This window comes from Myotis lucifugus, unplaced genomic scaffold (genome assembly GCF_000147115.1).
Source record: "Myotis lucifugus unplaced genomic scaffold, Myoluc2.0 scaffold_747, whole genome shotgun sequence".
Lineage (NCBI taxonomy): Eukaryota > Metazoa > Chordata > Mammalia > Chiroptera > Vespertilionidae > Myotis > Myotis lucifugus.
Window position 1 is genome coordinate 201,678 of NW_005871795.1, and position 14,838 is coordinate 216,515.

A 14,838-nucleotide genomic window follows, 5' to 3' on the forward strand; every position below is an offset into this window, starting at 1 on the left:
CCTCCACCCAGTTCCCGGCCCACCCAGGCCCTCGCCACCCTATTGTCTGTGTCCATAGGGAATGCATACATGCATATAAGATCTTTGTGTAATTACCAGGCTTGAAGCCAGAATTCCGGAGGGTGGAGACAGGAGCCACAGGAGCCAAAGGTGTTGGCCTTTCCAAGATTTTGGACCATTTGCGTTTCAACCGACGCCTGGCGGCAAGCTAAGAGCCCTGAAAGGACCTTGAGCTTATTCGGGCCCCTCACCGCCCTCCAGGCCCAGCCAGTGCGGGGTATCGCCCCAGCGGCCCCTACTCTCTAAGTGTGCCCCGCCTCAGCCCCGCCCCTGCGGTCTACGTACCCGCAGCCCCGCCTCTCCCAGTCGCCCCGCCTCCCCAGTTCCCATAGCCCCGCCCCTACGCTGTACGTAGCCGCAGCCCCGCCCTCCAGTTCCCATAGCCCCGCCCCTACGCTGTACGTAGCGCAGCCCCGCCTCTCAACATAACCACGCCCCCTAGTTTCCATATCCCCGCCCCTTCGCTGTACGTAACCCCGCCTCACCAGTTTCCGTCGCTCCGCCTCTGCGGTGTACGTGACCGTAGCCCCGCCTTTCCGGTTCCCGTAGCCGCGCCGGTACGCTGTACGTAACCGTAGCCCCGCCTTTCCGGTTTCCGTAGCGGCACCGGTACGCTGTACGTAACGGCAGCCCCGCCTTTCCGGTTCCTATAGCCCCCGCCCCCACGCTGTACGTACGGCAGCCCCGCCTTTCCGGTTCCCATAACCCCGCCCACACGCTGTACGTAACAGCAGTCCCGCCTTTCCGGTTCCCATAGCCCCGCCCCTGCGCTGTACGTAACCGCAGCCCCGCCTCCCCAGTTCCCAGGGCCCCGGCCCTCCCCGCCCTCCCCCTCGCGCTGTGTCCGGTCCCCGCTGCCCGTCCGTCCTCCCTGTCCCCACCGCCACTGCCACCACCTGCCACCCCGCGCGGCGCCCTTGCCGAGGGAGGCGGGCGCCATGGCGGCCGAGGCCCTGGCGGCCGGAGGCGGTGGCTTCGCGCCTGCAGCGGCAGGAGGAGGACATCCGCTGGCTGTGGGCCGAGGTCCAGCGCCTGAGGGACGCGCAGTTGAACCCGCCGGACCGCGGCCCGGCCGAGGAGCCCTGCCTCACGCGGGAGGTGGTGCATCTGCGGGCGGAGAACCGACGACCTGCGGCGCCGCCTGTCCCGCCTGCGGCTGTGCCTCGCGGAGGAGCAGAAGCCACCAGGCGGCGCCGGAGGAGGCCGGGCGCGCGGCTGCCGGCGCGCAGGTAGCGGGGCGCGGGGGACTCCCGGCGGGGGGCTCGGTAGGGCGCCCCGAGGTGCACACTGAGCGTGTTGCTCCCCGGGAAGGGCGGGTGCGGGTGCGGGTGCGGGCGGCGCCCTGGGGGCTGTGCGGGGCGCGGTCCGTCCTGGTCCCTGCAGGGAGGGCGTGCCCTGCCCTCCCGGTACCCCGGGGCCGCTGCCTTCCCCGCAGCCACCCGGCTGACCTCGGGGTGCACGGCTCAGCTCCCCCATTCCATCGCCGCCCCCACGTTTCTGTAGGAGCGGGAACAGCAGCTTCCTTTGCTTGGAAAGAAAAGAAAATGCTGGCGCGTTGAAAGCTCTGTTCCTCGCTTGGGCAGGTTGGGGTCTTGTCTTGAGGTCTGGGTATGGAGCATCCTTATTTCATGCAGGATTTTACTGTTTTAGTTCATTGATGGGCAGATTGTTTTCCTGGGACGTAATGAATTCCCTGCGTTTTGAAGGCTTTCTCAGACCCGGGTGGGGGTGGGGGGGGGGGAGAGAGTTCTTGAAAACCAGGGAGCCCTATCCACAGCTTCATGAAATAATGGGCTTAAAGTCTCTGGTGGCAGCTACACAGCCGTTTTCCAGTGACATTATTTGTTTAAAGTTTAGGGGGGGACTTTAAAATACATTAAATCTATTTAGATTTAAAATACAATAAGTATATAAAAATAGCCCAGCTGGTGTTGCTCAGTGGTTGAGCATCACCCATGAACCAGGAGGTCAGGGTTCGATTCCCGGTCAGGGGCACATGACTGGGTTGCGGGTTCGATTCCTGGTCAGGGGTACATACCCGGGTTGCGGGTTCGATTCCTGGTCAGGGGTACATACCCGGGTTTGTGGCTCCATCCCCGGTGGGGGGCGTGCAGGAGGCAGCCGATCCATGATTCTCTCTCATCACTGATGTTTCTCTCTCTCTCCCTCTCCCTTCCTCTCTGAAATCAATTAAGACATATTTAAATATATATGTATATGTGTGTGTGTGTGTATATATGGATATATATATATATATATATATATATATATATTGTCCCAAAATTCACGCAAGAAGTAATTTTGATAGAAAACACAGGTTTATAATTAAAAATTGTAAATTGTTTATTGATTCATAAAGGATACAGTCTAGGGTTATGTATGGAATAGCACATCGGGTAAATGGCTCCACGGCTTTGCTGGCACAGACGCAAAGCCGGCGTGGTCTTCATTGGTCTTCATGGTCCCTGCTCCTGGGCCCCTCACTGGTACTTGGGAATGCTTATCAAATTGAAGGGATTGACATCAAAGGGCAACAGATAGGAGAATCTGATTCAATAAACCAAGTAAAATTAGGCTTTTATTTTGTTGTTGTTAAAGTTCACGCAAAATTCAAATCTTGCGTGAAATTTGGGACACCCTATATAGCCTGTTTTTAGCAAGAATATAGGAGAATTCCCAGACAGGAAGGACCAAACCTCAGAAAACAACTTGCCCATGGAGGGCTGCAGGGGGCGCTCAGGACAGCCCAGCTAAGGGCCCCGACACAGGGGGCACTTGCTGGCATGTCCCCCTCCTCCCTCGGGTCTCCGATGTGTCACGGGCATGAGCTGTTTACCATCTACCTTTCTCTCCCAGCCTCCTCCTCGCCAAGACCAAGGAAAGGACATTCGAAATACGACGGAGGAACAGGAGCCTGACAGCGAGGTCAGTCGTTGCTCCGGAAATAGCATAAGACGCTGCCTGTCATGGAGACGCGCTCGGGGCGTGCAGGAGGCAGCCGGTGCACGATGCTCTCTCCTCACTGAAGTTTCTCTCTCTCCCTCTCCCTTCCTCTTTCTGAAACTTAAAAAAAATTTTTTTTTTAAAGGAAAAAGTGGGATGCGTATGCTAACCTGAGTGCATGCCAATGATTTTCAGGTGAAAAGCCAACCAGACTTCATAAAGGAAAGATTGGCGCTGTTTGAGATATTGAAGAAAGAGCATCAGCTGTCACGTGCCACCGGTGGGAGCGAGGGGAGCGCAGGCGATGCGATCACAGTGAGAGTGGCTGATGGGAAAACCGTGGAAGGGGAGGCGTGGAAAACCACACCGTACCAGGTGGCTGCTGACATCAGGTAAGCCACAGATTGGAGAAGATTTCAGGTGTATTTTGGCTTGTTTTTGGCTATTGTGAGCCTTTTTTAAAATACGTTTTCATTGATTTCAGAGAGAGGAGGGGAGAGAGAGAGAGAGAGAAACATTGATGAGAGAGAATCATCGATCGGCTGCCTCCTGCATGCCCCCCACTGGGGATCCAGCCTGCAACCTGGGAATCAAACCCTGACCTCCTGGTTCATAGGTCGACGCTCAACCACTGAGCCACCCGTGCCGGGCGATGTTCAGTAGTAAGTGTTGGGCCAGAGCTTGTTGAAAATGTGTTGTTCTTGCCCTGGCCGGTGTGGCTAGTGGTTAGAGCATCGGCCCTCGGACTGAAGGGTCCCAGGTTCGATTCCCGGTCAAGTGTACATACCTAGTTGCAGGCTCGATCCCCCCCCCTCCCTGGTTGGGGCACGTGCAGGAGGCAACCAATCGATGTGTCTCTCTCCCATTCATGTTTCTCTGTGTCTCTCTCCACTTCCCTTCCACTCTCTCTAAAATTCAATGGGAAAATATCCTCGGATGAGGATTTCAAAAAGCAAGCAAACAAACGAACAAGCAAAAAACCCTGGGAGTGATTTTATTCTCGTGCTTTAACAAATCATGACAGCCCGTGACGAGGTTAACTGCCGGTGATTTTCTCTCTCACCAGTCGAGAGCTGGCCGAAAGCACCGTAATAGCCAAGGTCAATGGTGAATTATGGGACTTGGACCGCCCGCTGGAGGGGGACTCCACGCTGGAGCTGCTTACATTTGACAATGAGGAGGCACAGGCTGTGAGTATTTCAACAATGTGTACAAAATCACCTATCGAGCCCTGACCGGTTTGGCTCAGTGGGTAGAGCGTCGGCCTGCGGACTGAAGGGTCCCAGGTTCGATTCCTGTCAAGGGCATGTACCTTGGTTGCGGGCATATCCCCAGTAGGGGGTGTGCAGGAGGCAGCTGATCGATGTTTCTCTCTCATCGATGTTTCTCACTCTCTATCCCTCTCCCTTCTTCTCTGTAAAAAAATCAGTAAAATATATTAAACACAAAAACCACCTATTGAAGTCAGGCACGAGGAGTGTTGTGGCGCTCTACGGTTTAAAACGTGTCTATCGTGATTTAATAGGTATTCAATAACTTTTTTAAAAATATATTTTCATTGATTTCAGAGAGGAAGGGAGAGAGAGAGAAAGAGAGAAACATCCATGATGAGAGAGAATCACGGATCGGCTGCCTCCTGCACGCCCCACACTGGGGATGGAACCCACAACCTGGGCACGTGCCCTGACCAGGAATTGAACCGTGACCTCCTGGTTCAACCACGGTGCCACGCCAGCTGGGCCTGATGCTTCTTTTAGTGTAATTTAGTTTCAAAGATTTATTTTTCCCCCTGGGTTTTATTTTCCTATTATTATGATTTTGAACATCAACCAATTTATGAATATTGAATGCATACCCATGAGACAGAAACCCTATAGCAAAACAAATCTAGAAAACTCAGGTCTGCGAAATGATAAATTAATGACTTTGTAAAAGCATTTTCTGCTTAACTGGAAAATCCAAAGGTCCTTTATAAAGCAAACTCTTACACTTTAATTTAACTTAATTTATTTTTTTGGTTAATCCTCACCTGAGGATATTTTTCTATTGATTTTTTAGAGAGAATGGAAGGGAGGGAGAGAGACAGAGAGAAACATCAATGTGAGAGAGACACATCGATTGGTTGCTTCCTGCACATGCACCCAACCAAGGTCGGGGATCAAGCCTGCAATCATAGTATGTGGCCTTGACCGGAATCAAACCTGGGACCCTTCAGTCCGCAGGGCGATGCTCTATCCACTGAACTAAACCGGTTAGGGCTACTCTCTCATTTTCTATGTGAATTTACCCAGAGGGCAAGAAGTATTTCTTTCCTGTGGTACATTATGCGCTACATTATAAATAGGATCATCTTTTAAAATAAAAGCTGGTTTTGCTCAGTGGATAGAGCATCAGCCCACAGACTATAGGGTCCCAGGTTTGATTCCGGTCAAGGGCATATACCTTGGTTGCAGACACATCCCCAGTAGGCAGTGTGCAGGAGGCAGCTGATCAATGTTTCTCTCTCATCAATATTTCTAACTCTTTATCCCTCTCCCTTTCTCTCTGTAAAAAATCAATAAAATATACACTTTTTAAAAAAATGAGTAAAAATGTTCTTGTAAAGTTGATAAATGTGCCCATCAGAAACAAGGGGCCTTTTATCAAAGGACACAGCTTTCTGGTTGGCAACATCATTGGTTTTGTTTTCAAATCGATGTTGCCCTGAGGCCTGGTGTAAACACCGAACCACATGTTAACTCCTTTATGCCTTTGCATGATGGAATGTGATCACCAGCAGCGTCTGTGTCCTGTGCCCGCAGGTGTACTGGCACTCCAGCGCCCACGTCCTGGGCGAGGCCATGGAGCTCTACTATGGAGGCCACCTGTGCTACGGTCCGCCCATCGAGGACGGGTTTTACTATGACATGTTCATCGAAGACAGGTAACACCACTGAACGTTCACTTCTGAGTGCATGTGGATTGGGCTCATTGTTTTATCATGGTTACATTTTCTAAAATGATATTTTTATTGATTTCAGAGAGGAAGGGAGAGGGAGATAGAAACATCAATGGTGAGAGAGAATCTTGGATTGATTGGCTGCCTCCTGCAATCCCCACACCGGGGATCGAGCCCGCAACCCAGGCATGTGCCCTGACCCGGAATCCAACCATGACCTCCTGGTTCATAATTCGACGCTCAACCACTGAGCCATGCTGTTCAGGCCCAACGGGCCTTTCAAATTGCAGGCCTCGTCGAAGAGACTGAAGGCAGATCATTCCATCCATTAATGCCCGTCTCCCTGTCTGGGAAAAGTTATCTGCCTTCGGATGAATGTCTGATTTTCTGAAGTCCTGGTGCATCAAAACACCAAGTTCTGACTGACCAGCGTGGCTCTGGTGGTTGAACGTGGACCTAGAAACCAGGAGGTCACGGTTCGAATCCCAGTCAGGGCACACGCCCGGGTTGCGGGCTTGATCCCCAGTAGAGAGTATGCAGGAGGCAGCTGATCCGTGATTCTCTCTCATCATGGATGTCTCTCTCCCTGTCCTTTCCTCTCGGAAATCAATAAAAATATAAATTAAAAAAAAAAACCACCAAGTTCCTCTGCCAAGAAAGCTTGTTGGTGAGTGACAAAGGCTGCAGGACCCAGGCCACACAGGCACGTGGTGAGGACTGGAAAGTGTGTTGATTCTCACCTGCTCCCCCTGCAGAGCCGTGTCCAGCACAGAGCTGCCGGCGCTGGAGAGCATCTGTCAGACGATTATAAAAGAAAAGCAGCCTTTTGAAAGATTGGAAGTTAGCAAGGACGTCCTTCTGGAAATGTTTAAGGTAACTTCTTTAAAATATGTGTGTGTGTGTATATGCACTTATATATATATGTGTGTGGGATATATACACATATATATATATATATATGTGGATATGTATATATATATATTTAACTGGTTTCAGAGAGGAAGGGAGAGGAAGAGAGAGAGAGAGAAACATCAATGATGAGAGAGAATCATTGATTAGCTGTCTCCTGCATGGCCCCACACTGGGGATCAAGCCTGCAACGGGGCATGTGCCCTGACCGGTATCAAACCCGGGACCCTTCAGTCTGCAGGCCAATGCTCTGAGCCAAACCAGCTAGGGCCAGATAATTTCAAGAAGCTGTTTAGAAGAAGAAAACATGGTTATAGGAAGATTAAAAGTAATTAACATAGACAACTTTTTGTTGTTAATCCTCACCCAAGGATCTTTTTCCCATTGATTTTTAGAGCAAGTGGAAGGGAGGGGGGACGGGGACAGAGAGAGAGAGAAACATCGATGGGAGAGAGACACATCCATTGGTTGCCTCCCACATGCACCCTGACCAGGGGCGGGGATAGAACCTGCAACCCAGGTACGTGCCCTTGACCAGGAATAGAACCTGTGACCACCCGCTGTGCAGGCTGATGCTCTGACCACAGAGCCACGCCGACCGGGCTGTGAGCTCTTTATATCCCCAGGATCTCAGCACCTAGAACACAGTAAACACCCATTCAGTGTTTGTTGCAAAAAAGGAAATATTTTCCCACTTCAACATTTTACGTAATGACACATAAATTTGTTTTTCTTCGTAGTACAATAAGTTTAAGTGCCGCATTTTGAACGAGAAGGTTAACACTCCAACCACCACAATTTACAGGTAACGTGCACGTAAATTTTAAACCTGCTCAGTGGTTCTCTTGAAGGATCAGCAGGAGAAGCAGTTTGCCTGGGGTGGTGTCTCCTTGTAAATGTGCATGTCAATGTGTCACTTTAGTTAGGGACTCGGAAATGTTATCACGAAGGCAGTCACTGCTTTTCCTTTGTCTCTCAGGACGGCACTGGCCCTGTCTGAAATGTCTCGTTACAGGTGTGGCCCACTCATCGACCTTTGTAAAGGCCCCCACGTGAGACACACCGGAAAAATCAAAACCATCAAAATTTTCAAGGTAAGGGTTTATTGCTGTTCATAGAGAAGACTGAAGATAAACTAAATCATTAGGAATTTCAGTCATATGCCTCATAATCTGAACATCATGCTATTTTTAAAAACCCTTCATTATTTGATTTTTTACATGGGCTTCTAAAAACAGTATAATTTTTTTTAGAATTCTGATTATTAGGACATTATGTGTAGCTTTTGATTTTCATTTAACCTTACTGTGTTGCAATGCATTTTTCTTGTTCGTATGATATTTTACCATTTGTACGCCATAAGCATCTATAGACGCAAGCGACGGACCTTTTTTAATTAAATTCAAAACATCGTGGCAGTTAACTGGTTATGATGTTGTGGTACATACTGGTTTTCTTTTTTTTATATGTCTTTATTTTATATACATATATATACACACATACATTTTTATTGATTTCAGAGAGGAAGGGAGAGGGAGAGAGATAGAAACATCAATGATGAGAAAGAATCATTGATTGGCTTCCTCCTGCACGCCCCGTACTGGGGATCGAGCCCACAACCCGGGCATGTGCCTCTGACTGGAATTGAACCCGGGATCCTTCAGTCCACAGGCCAACGCTCTATCCACTGAGCCAAACCAGTCTAGGGCTATATGTCTTTTTAAAAAATTGGTTTTTAGACAGAGAGAAAGGGAGAGGGAGAAGAGACAGAAACATCAATGATGAGAGAGAATCATGGATCGGCTGCCTCCTGCACGCACCCCACTGGGGATTGAGCCCGCAACCCGGGCATGTGCCCTGACCAGGAATTGAACCGTGACCTCCTGGTTCATGGGTTGATGCTCAACCACTGAGCCACCCCGGCTGGGCTCTTTACGTGATGTACTGATGGATTTGGACTGGGAAGGTTTAGTTAGAACCAGCTTAAGAGTCTTTCCAGCGCTACAAAAGGTCACCGTCACGTAAGCTGTGTTGATGCTGTATTGGAAAGCTGTGCGTATGTAAGACAGATTTTATTTATAACCGAATGTTAGCCACGCTCACCAGAACGTTGTTGGATGCTTAGAATTCCTCCACCTACTGGGAGGGCAGCCCCGCCATGGAAGCGCTGCAGCGGGTCTACGGGATCTCCTTCCCCGAGAGCAAGATGATGAGCGCCTGGGAGAAGGCCCAGGAGGAGGCCAAGAGCCGAGACCACAGGCGAATCGGGAAGGTGGGCCAGCGTCGCCTTCACCCCTGCGATGGCGCGTGCCTTTGTCGGCTCGCGGTTCTGTCCCAAAACTAAATGGTTCCAAAAATAACATTTCTCCTCCTGTGTTCTTAAATAGCTTTTAAAAATATATTTTATTGATTTCAGAGAGGGAGAGGGAGAGAGAAACATCAGTGATGAGAGAGAATCATGGATCGGCTGCCTCCTGCACGCCCCCTACTGGGGATCGAGCCCGCAACCCGGGCACGTGCCCTCGACCGGGAATCAAACCCAGTTCATGGGTCGCTGCTCAACCACTGAGCCACACGGGCCGGGCCAGCGATGAATATTTCTGATCTTTTTGCTGTGTTTTCTCCCCATGACACCCACCCTCCAAGAGGCCAAGTAATGAAGGAGCAGTAAATAGAAGGCGAAGGAAAAGCTACTGTTCAAAGCTTCGTTAGTGAGACGATCAATACAAAGGGTCGCTTCCCATGTGCTGTGCAGGGCAGTGAGGAGGGAGTATTGAGGGACTTTGGGTACAATGGTTAGAGAATGGGAATGAGGACCGTGCACATTTCATGTCTAGCGTGTCACGTGTGCAGTGAACGTTAAGCACCCACCGTGGCATTTGACATCCAGTTACGGTTTCATTTCAGGATCAAGAGCTTTTCTTCTTCCACGACCTGAGTCCGGGCAGCTGTTTCTTCCTTCCCAGGGGCGCCTTCGTCTATAACACACTGATGGATTTCATCCGCGTGAGTGACTCTCCCTTCCTCTCAGCTCCATCTGGCCTCTTACCCTGTCCTCTCATGGTCACACGGCCCGGCCTCCCCAGGGACTTTATTTCAGTCACAGTGAGGATTTGGAGCCTGATCCCGATTGTGCCTCCTCATGAAAACGTTGAGATGATTGGCATTTTCCTAAATTAGATGCATCCTCGGGTTTTGTCCAATGCCTCCGCGGTGCCTGTAAGCTTCTAGAGCAGGTGCAGCGCGGAGGTGAGCGTCAGACGCCGTGAGGGGCTCCTCCTGGGAGAGAGCAGGGGGTCGTGCTGGCACAGGATGCTCAACCAGGAAGCACTGCTGGTCACTGCGGCCCGGGGGTCACGGGGCCCCTTTGTCGTCTGGTGTGACCGGGCAGCCCCAGAGCAAGGAGGGAAAGAGTTCTGTGAGATGCTCGGTTGCAGTACACGCGCAGGTGAGAGTCCGTCCGGGACCGTGTGCTGTGGCTGCTGCAGCGGGCGACCACGTGGACTGCTGGGGTGGCGCTCCCCTTCCTGCGCTCTGTCCTTATCGTCACTAACCAGCTACACGTTCCCTGACTCCGCTCCCCGAGTGCCTGTCACTGGTTCACCCTCCACTCCCTGCCAGCACCCGGAAGCCCTGCGGCACATGCTGATGACCTGGGCGTCTCTCGGTGATTCTGTTCCCACTGGGGTCTTCTCGCCCCGGAGTGAGGGCTTCAGACGTCTTCTTGCCACCATCCTGGCTGCTCCCCTCATCGCCGACCTGTGCTCATGCTCTTCTCTCCTGCTGGCGCGTCTTCCTCCTCCTTGCTTCGCCCTCTCATTTGGGGAAGCACTTTCTTCAAGAACTTCCTGATGAGCCCGCCCGGCGTGTCTCAGTGGTTGAGCGTCAACCTATGAACCAGGATGTCAGGGTTCGATTCCTGGTCAGGGCACGTGCCTGAGGTGCAGGCTCCATCCCCAGTAAGGGGCGTGCAGGAGGCGGCTGATCCATGATTCTCTCTCATCATTGATATTTCTCTCTCTCTCTCTCCCTCTCCCTTCCTCTCTGAAATCAGTAAAAATATATATTTTCTTAAAAAGGAGAACTTCCCGGGGACAGAGCACGTGGCATGTGCTGGTGGTTCTGTCTGAGGCACTAGACTCGTTTTGTCCCCTCCTCTCGCGCTGCCCCCCTGGACGCTGCCCGCGCTGGACTCGCTCACCTGAGCTGCGCGTCTTTCCTAGGGGCTGGCCCCCGTGAAGCCGAAGGAGGCGATCAGAGGGCAGGGAGGCGAGGCTTGAGGAATCACTGACTGATCAGAGGTGCCAGCGGGGGGCGAGGACCCTCATGACTGCTGATCCCAATGCGCTGCCGTCTTTGCTGGGAAAGCATCCCGGCCCCTGGCACCTGGAACTCTCCAGGCTGCGGGAGGAGCGCGGAGACGAGGCGGAGCCGCCAGGGCGGCCTTACAGGATCTCTTATCTCTCGTAGATGCGACACAGACCTGGCTGGGGGCGGCCCCAGGTCTCACTGTGTGAGGTGCAGGGTGCGCAGCCCTTTAGACACACAGCCCCAGGCCTCTCGTGCCAAGGTAAGGGTGCCGGGGGGAGGCCTGCGCCCGCGTCTTGGGATGGGCCTGTGGGGCAGACGCAGCCGAGGTGGATGCCGTGAACGCCCAGGTACCCTTGGCGGAAGGAAGTGGCCTGTGCATGCAGCACACACATAAAGCTGCAAAATCTGCCAGTGACTGAGCGTCGACCTATGAACCGAGAGGTCACAGTTCCTTTCCCGGTCAGGGCACACGCCCGGGTAGTGGGCTCCATCCCCAGTAGGGGGCGTGCAGGAGGCAGCCGATCCATGATTCTCTCTCATCTTTGATGTTTCTTTCTCTCTCTCCTCCTCCCTTCCTCTCTCAAATCAAGAAAAAGATATTTTAAAACACACGCACACACACACACACACACACACACACACACACACAAAACGAGTGGCCTAAAGCAGGAATGTGTCCTCTGCTGTTCTGGAGGCGGGAAGCGTGAGATCCAGGCGTTGGCAGAGCCGTGCTCCCTCTGAGACCCGCGGGGAACCCGTCCTCCCTGCCCTTTCCCAGCCAGGGGTGGGGTGTCAGTCACCGCTTGGCTTCCTTGGCGTGTCAGTGCCTCGCTCCAGTCTCCTGCCTTCCCTTGGCATTCTCCCTGCGTGTCTTCATGTCATCTTCCTCTACATGATTCATTCATTCTCTCTCTCTTTCTCCGTCTCCTCTTCCCCCTCCTCTCTCTCTCTCCAAACCTCCTCTTCTTATGAGGACACCAGTCCCATTGGATTCAGACCCACTCCAATGACCTCTGAACTTGACCCCCTCGATAAAGACTGTTTTCAAATAAGGTCGCATCCCGAGCTCCCACCTCGCTTCTTGGGGGGAGGGACACACCCCACCCGTGACTGTGGGCGACCCCCATCTTCTCCCCAGAGGACGGGGTTCTCAGCGGGCCTGTCTTTACTGGGTCGCTGGGGCGCTCCGCTGGCCGTTGTTGGATATGGAAGCGCTTGAGGCTCCTCCCTGCACCCCAGACGCAGTCCTCATCTACTGTGTGTCAGTGTCCCCAGGAATCGGGGCCCGTCATCCTGGCCAGAGAGCCAGTCGGTCTCTGCCTGTGGGTCCGTAGCATCGGGGCCCCACATGGGCAAGGGGCAGGTCTGGTGTCGGGGTTTTGTGTGGGAAAGCATGCTGTCCCTGGCCACCGTGCACATTGCTGAGAGAGAAAGAAAATACTCTGAAAGCTTCCCGAGAGAGAAAGCCTAGACGTGGCACTGGGTATCAGAAAGGCAAGGGTATTTTCCATAGGAGACAGATCAGTGCCTTAAACATGTGGGTCCTACAGCCCGGCCGGTGTGGCTCAGTGGTTGAGCATCAACCTATGAACTAGGATGTCGCGGTTCAATTCCCAGTCAGGAGCACATGCCCGGGATGCAGGCTCCATCCCCAGGGTGGGGCGTGCAGGAGGCAGCCGATTGATGTTTCCGTCTCATCGATGTTCCTATCCCTCTCTCCCTCTCCCTTCCTCTCTCTGTAAAAATCACTTTTTAAGAAATCTCAATAATAATAACTGTGGGTCCTAGAAGCCCCTGTCAGCTGACGCAGGCCTGCTTCGGATCCTCCCGTGTGGTTGCAGCTCTCCCAGCCGGCGGAGGCGACCCTGACCCGCCTTCCTGCCCCTAAAGAACGTAGCTCTCCTCCTCTCCTTTCCCGCGGCCTTGAGATCTGTGCTTTTATAAATGCTCTCTGTGTAGTATCCAGCTCCTAAGTCACAAAGAATTAAAGCATCAGGTACTGTCGTGATAGACACACTTCACGTGAAAGACACGATCCGAAGGGACCACCCCCAGCACTGCGGGCACGCTCGTCACACGTGCACACGAGGTGACCCCGCGTCCACACGGCGTGCTCGCCGTCGGACTCCGCGTGGCCTTGACCTCGCCATGCCTTTCCTCCAGGAGGAGTATCACCGCCGGGACTTCACGGAAGTGCTCTCTCCCAACGTGCTCAACAGCCAGCTCTGGGAGGCCTCGGGCCACTGGCAGCACTACAGCCAGAGCATGTTCACCTTCCACGTGGACAAGGACACGTTTGCCCTCAAACCCATGAACTGCCCAGGGCACTGGTGAGTAGTAACCAGCAAGCAGGCCCGGCCGGTGTGGCTCAGTGGGTTGGGCATCGTCTGTGCACCGAGAGGTCACCGGTTCCATTCCCAGTCAGGGCACATGCCCGGATTGCGGGTTCGATCCCCAGTAGGGGGCGTGCAGGAGGCAGCCGATGGGTATTTCGATCTCCCATCAATGTGTCTCTCTCTCTCCCTCTCCCTTCCCCACTCTCTAAATATCAATAAACTATTCTTTTTAAAAAAAAATTTTATTGATGTCAGAGAGGGAGGAAGAGATAGAAACATCCATGATGAGAGAGAATCATAGATTGGCTGCCTCCTGCATGCCCCACAGTAGGGATTGAGCCTGCAACCCAGGCATGTGCCCTGACTGGGAATCGAACTGTGACCTCCTGGTTCATAGGTTGATGCTCAACCACTGAGCCATGCAGGCCACAATAAACTATTCTTTAAAAGAAAAAAAAGTGGCCTTTGAAATGAGTGGTAAACGGTGAGTGGGAATTCCCTGGGTGAATGGGAATAGGAGGCTGCATTCTGGGAGAGATGCATTCTGGGAGAGATGGTAGACAGGTTCCTAGGGCGCCAAAGTGATGCAAATCCAAGGTGCGGTAACTCAGGAGAAGAAATGTCTTTAAAGCTCGTGATCTAAGAACCAGAATAAAAAATGGACCCGTCTTGAGGCTTAATCATAACTTGTTAGTGTTTCACTAATCACTCAACCATCTCCCCGCTGAGTAAAAGCTGTGTTACCGCCTCTTTTCTAGTCTCATGTTTGCCCACCGCCCGCGGTCTTGGAGGGAAATGCCCATTCGATTTGCCGACTTTGGGGTTCTTCATAGAAACGAGCTGTCGGGAACCTTGAGTGGCCTGACCCGGGTTCGACGCTTCCAGCAGGACGACGCCCACATCTTCTGCACCGTGGAGCAGGTGAGCGGTGCCGGGCGGCGCCCACTCCGTGGTGTCTGGTCTCACAGCATTGCTCAGTCCTTCAGAGTCGCTGTAAACCTCATAGTTCAGTCTCGTCTGTGAGGTCTCCTTCAGCCTCATGTTCTGTGATTCTCAAATTGGGGTCTCAGATCAGTAATCTCTTTAACATATATATATATATTATTTTATTTCAGAGAGGGAGAGAGAGAGAGAAACATCAATGATGAGAGAGAATCATGGATCAGCAGCCTCCTGCACACCGCCTGACAAGGACAGAGACCGTAACCCGGGCATGTGACCTTGACAGGAATCGAACATGTGACTCTTCAGTCTCTCAGTCGACACTCTATCCACTGATCCAAATCTGTTTCGCAATGGAGATGGTGTGAGAAAAAAATTTTTCATAAACATTTCATTTGT

The 14,838-nt window shown here is 52.4% G+C and overlaps 1 protein-coding gene across 1 annotated transcript in view; it reads left to right on the forward strand.

The window, feature by feature from the left end:
• Positions 1–883: 883 nt before the first annotated feature.
• LOC102423660 (probable threonine--tRNA ligase 2, cytoplasmic) overlaps positions 884–14,838 on the forward strand; it is an 18,750-nt gene continuing 4,795 nt past the window's right edge. The window contains 15 exon segments of the mRNA XM_023746864.1: positions 884–1,022; positions 1,024–1,182; positions 1,184–1,234; positions 1,236–1,289; positions 2,917–2,985; positions 3,199–3,395; positions 4,070–4,193; positions 5,805–5,926; positions 6,697–6,814; positions 7,591–7,655; positions 7,866–7,944; positions 8,976–9,122; positions 9,758–9,856; positions 13,325–13,491; positions 14,256–14,516. Coding sequence (XP_023602632.1) covers positions 999–1,022; positions 1,024–1,182; positions 1,184–1,234; positions 1,236–1,289; positions 2,917–2,985; positions 3,199–3,395; positions 4,070–4,193; positions 5,805–5,926; positions 6,697–6,814; positions 7,591–7,655; positions 7,866–7,944; positions 8,976–9,122; positions 9,758–9,856; positions 13,325–13,491; positions 14,256–14,516 — 1,736 coding nt within the window. The 5' untranslated portion in view covers positions 884–998.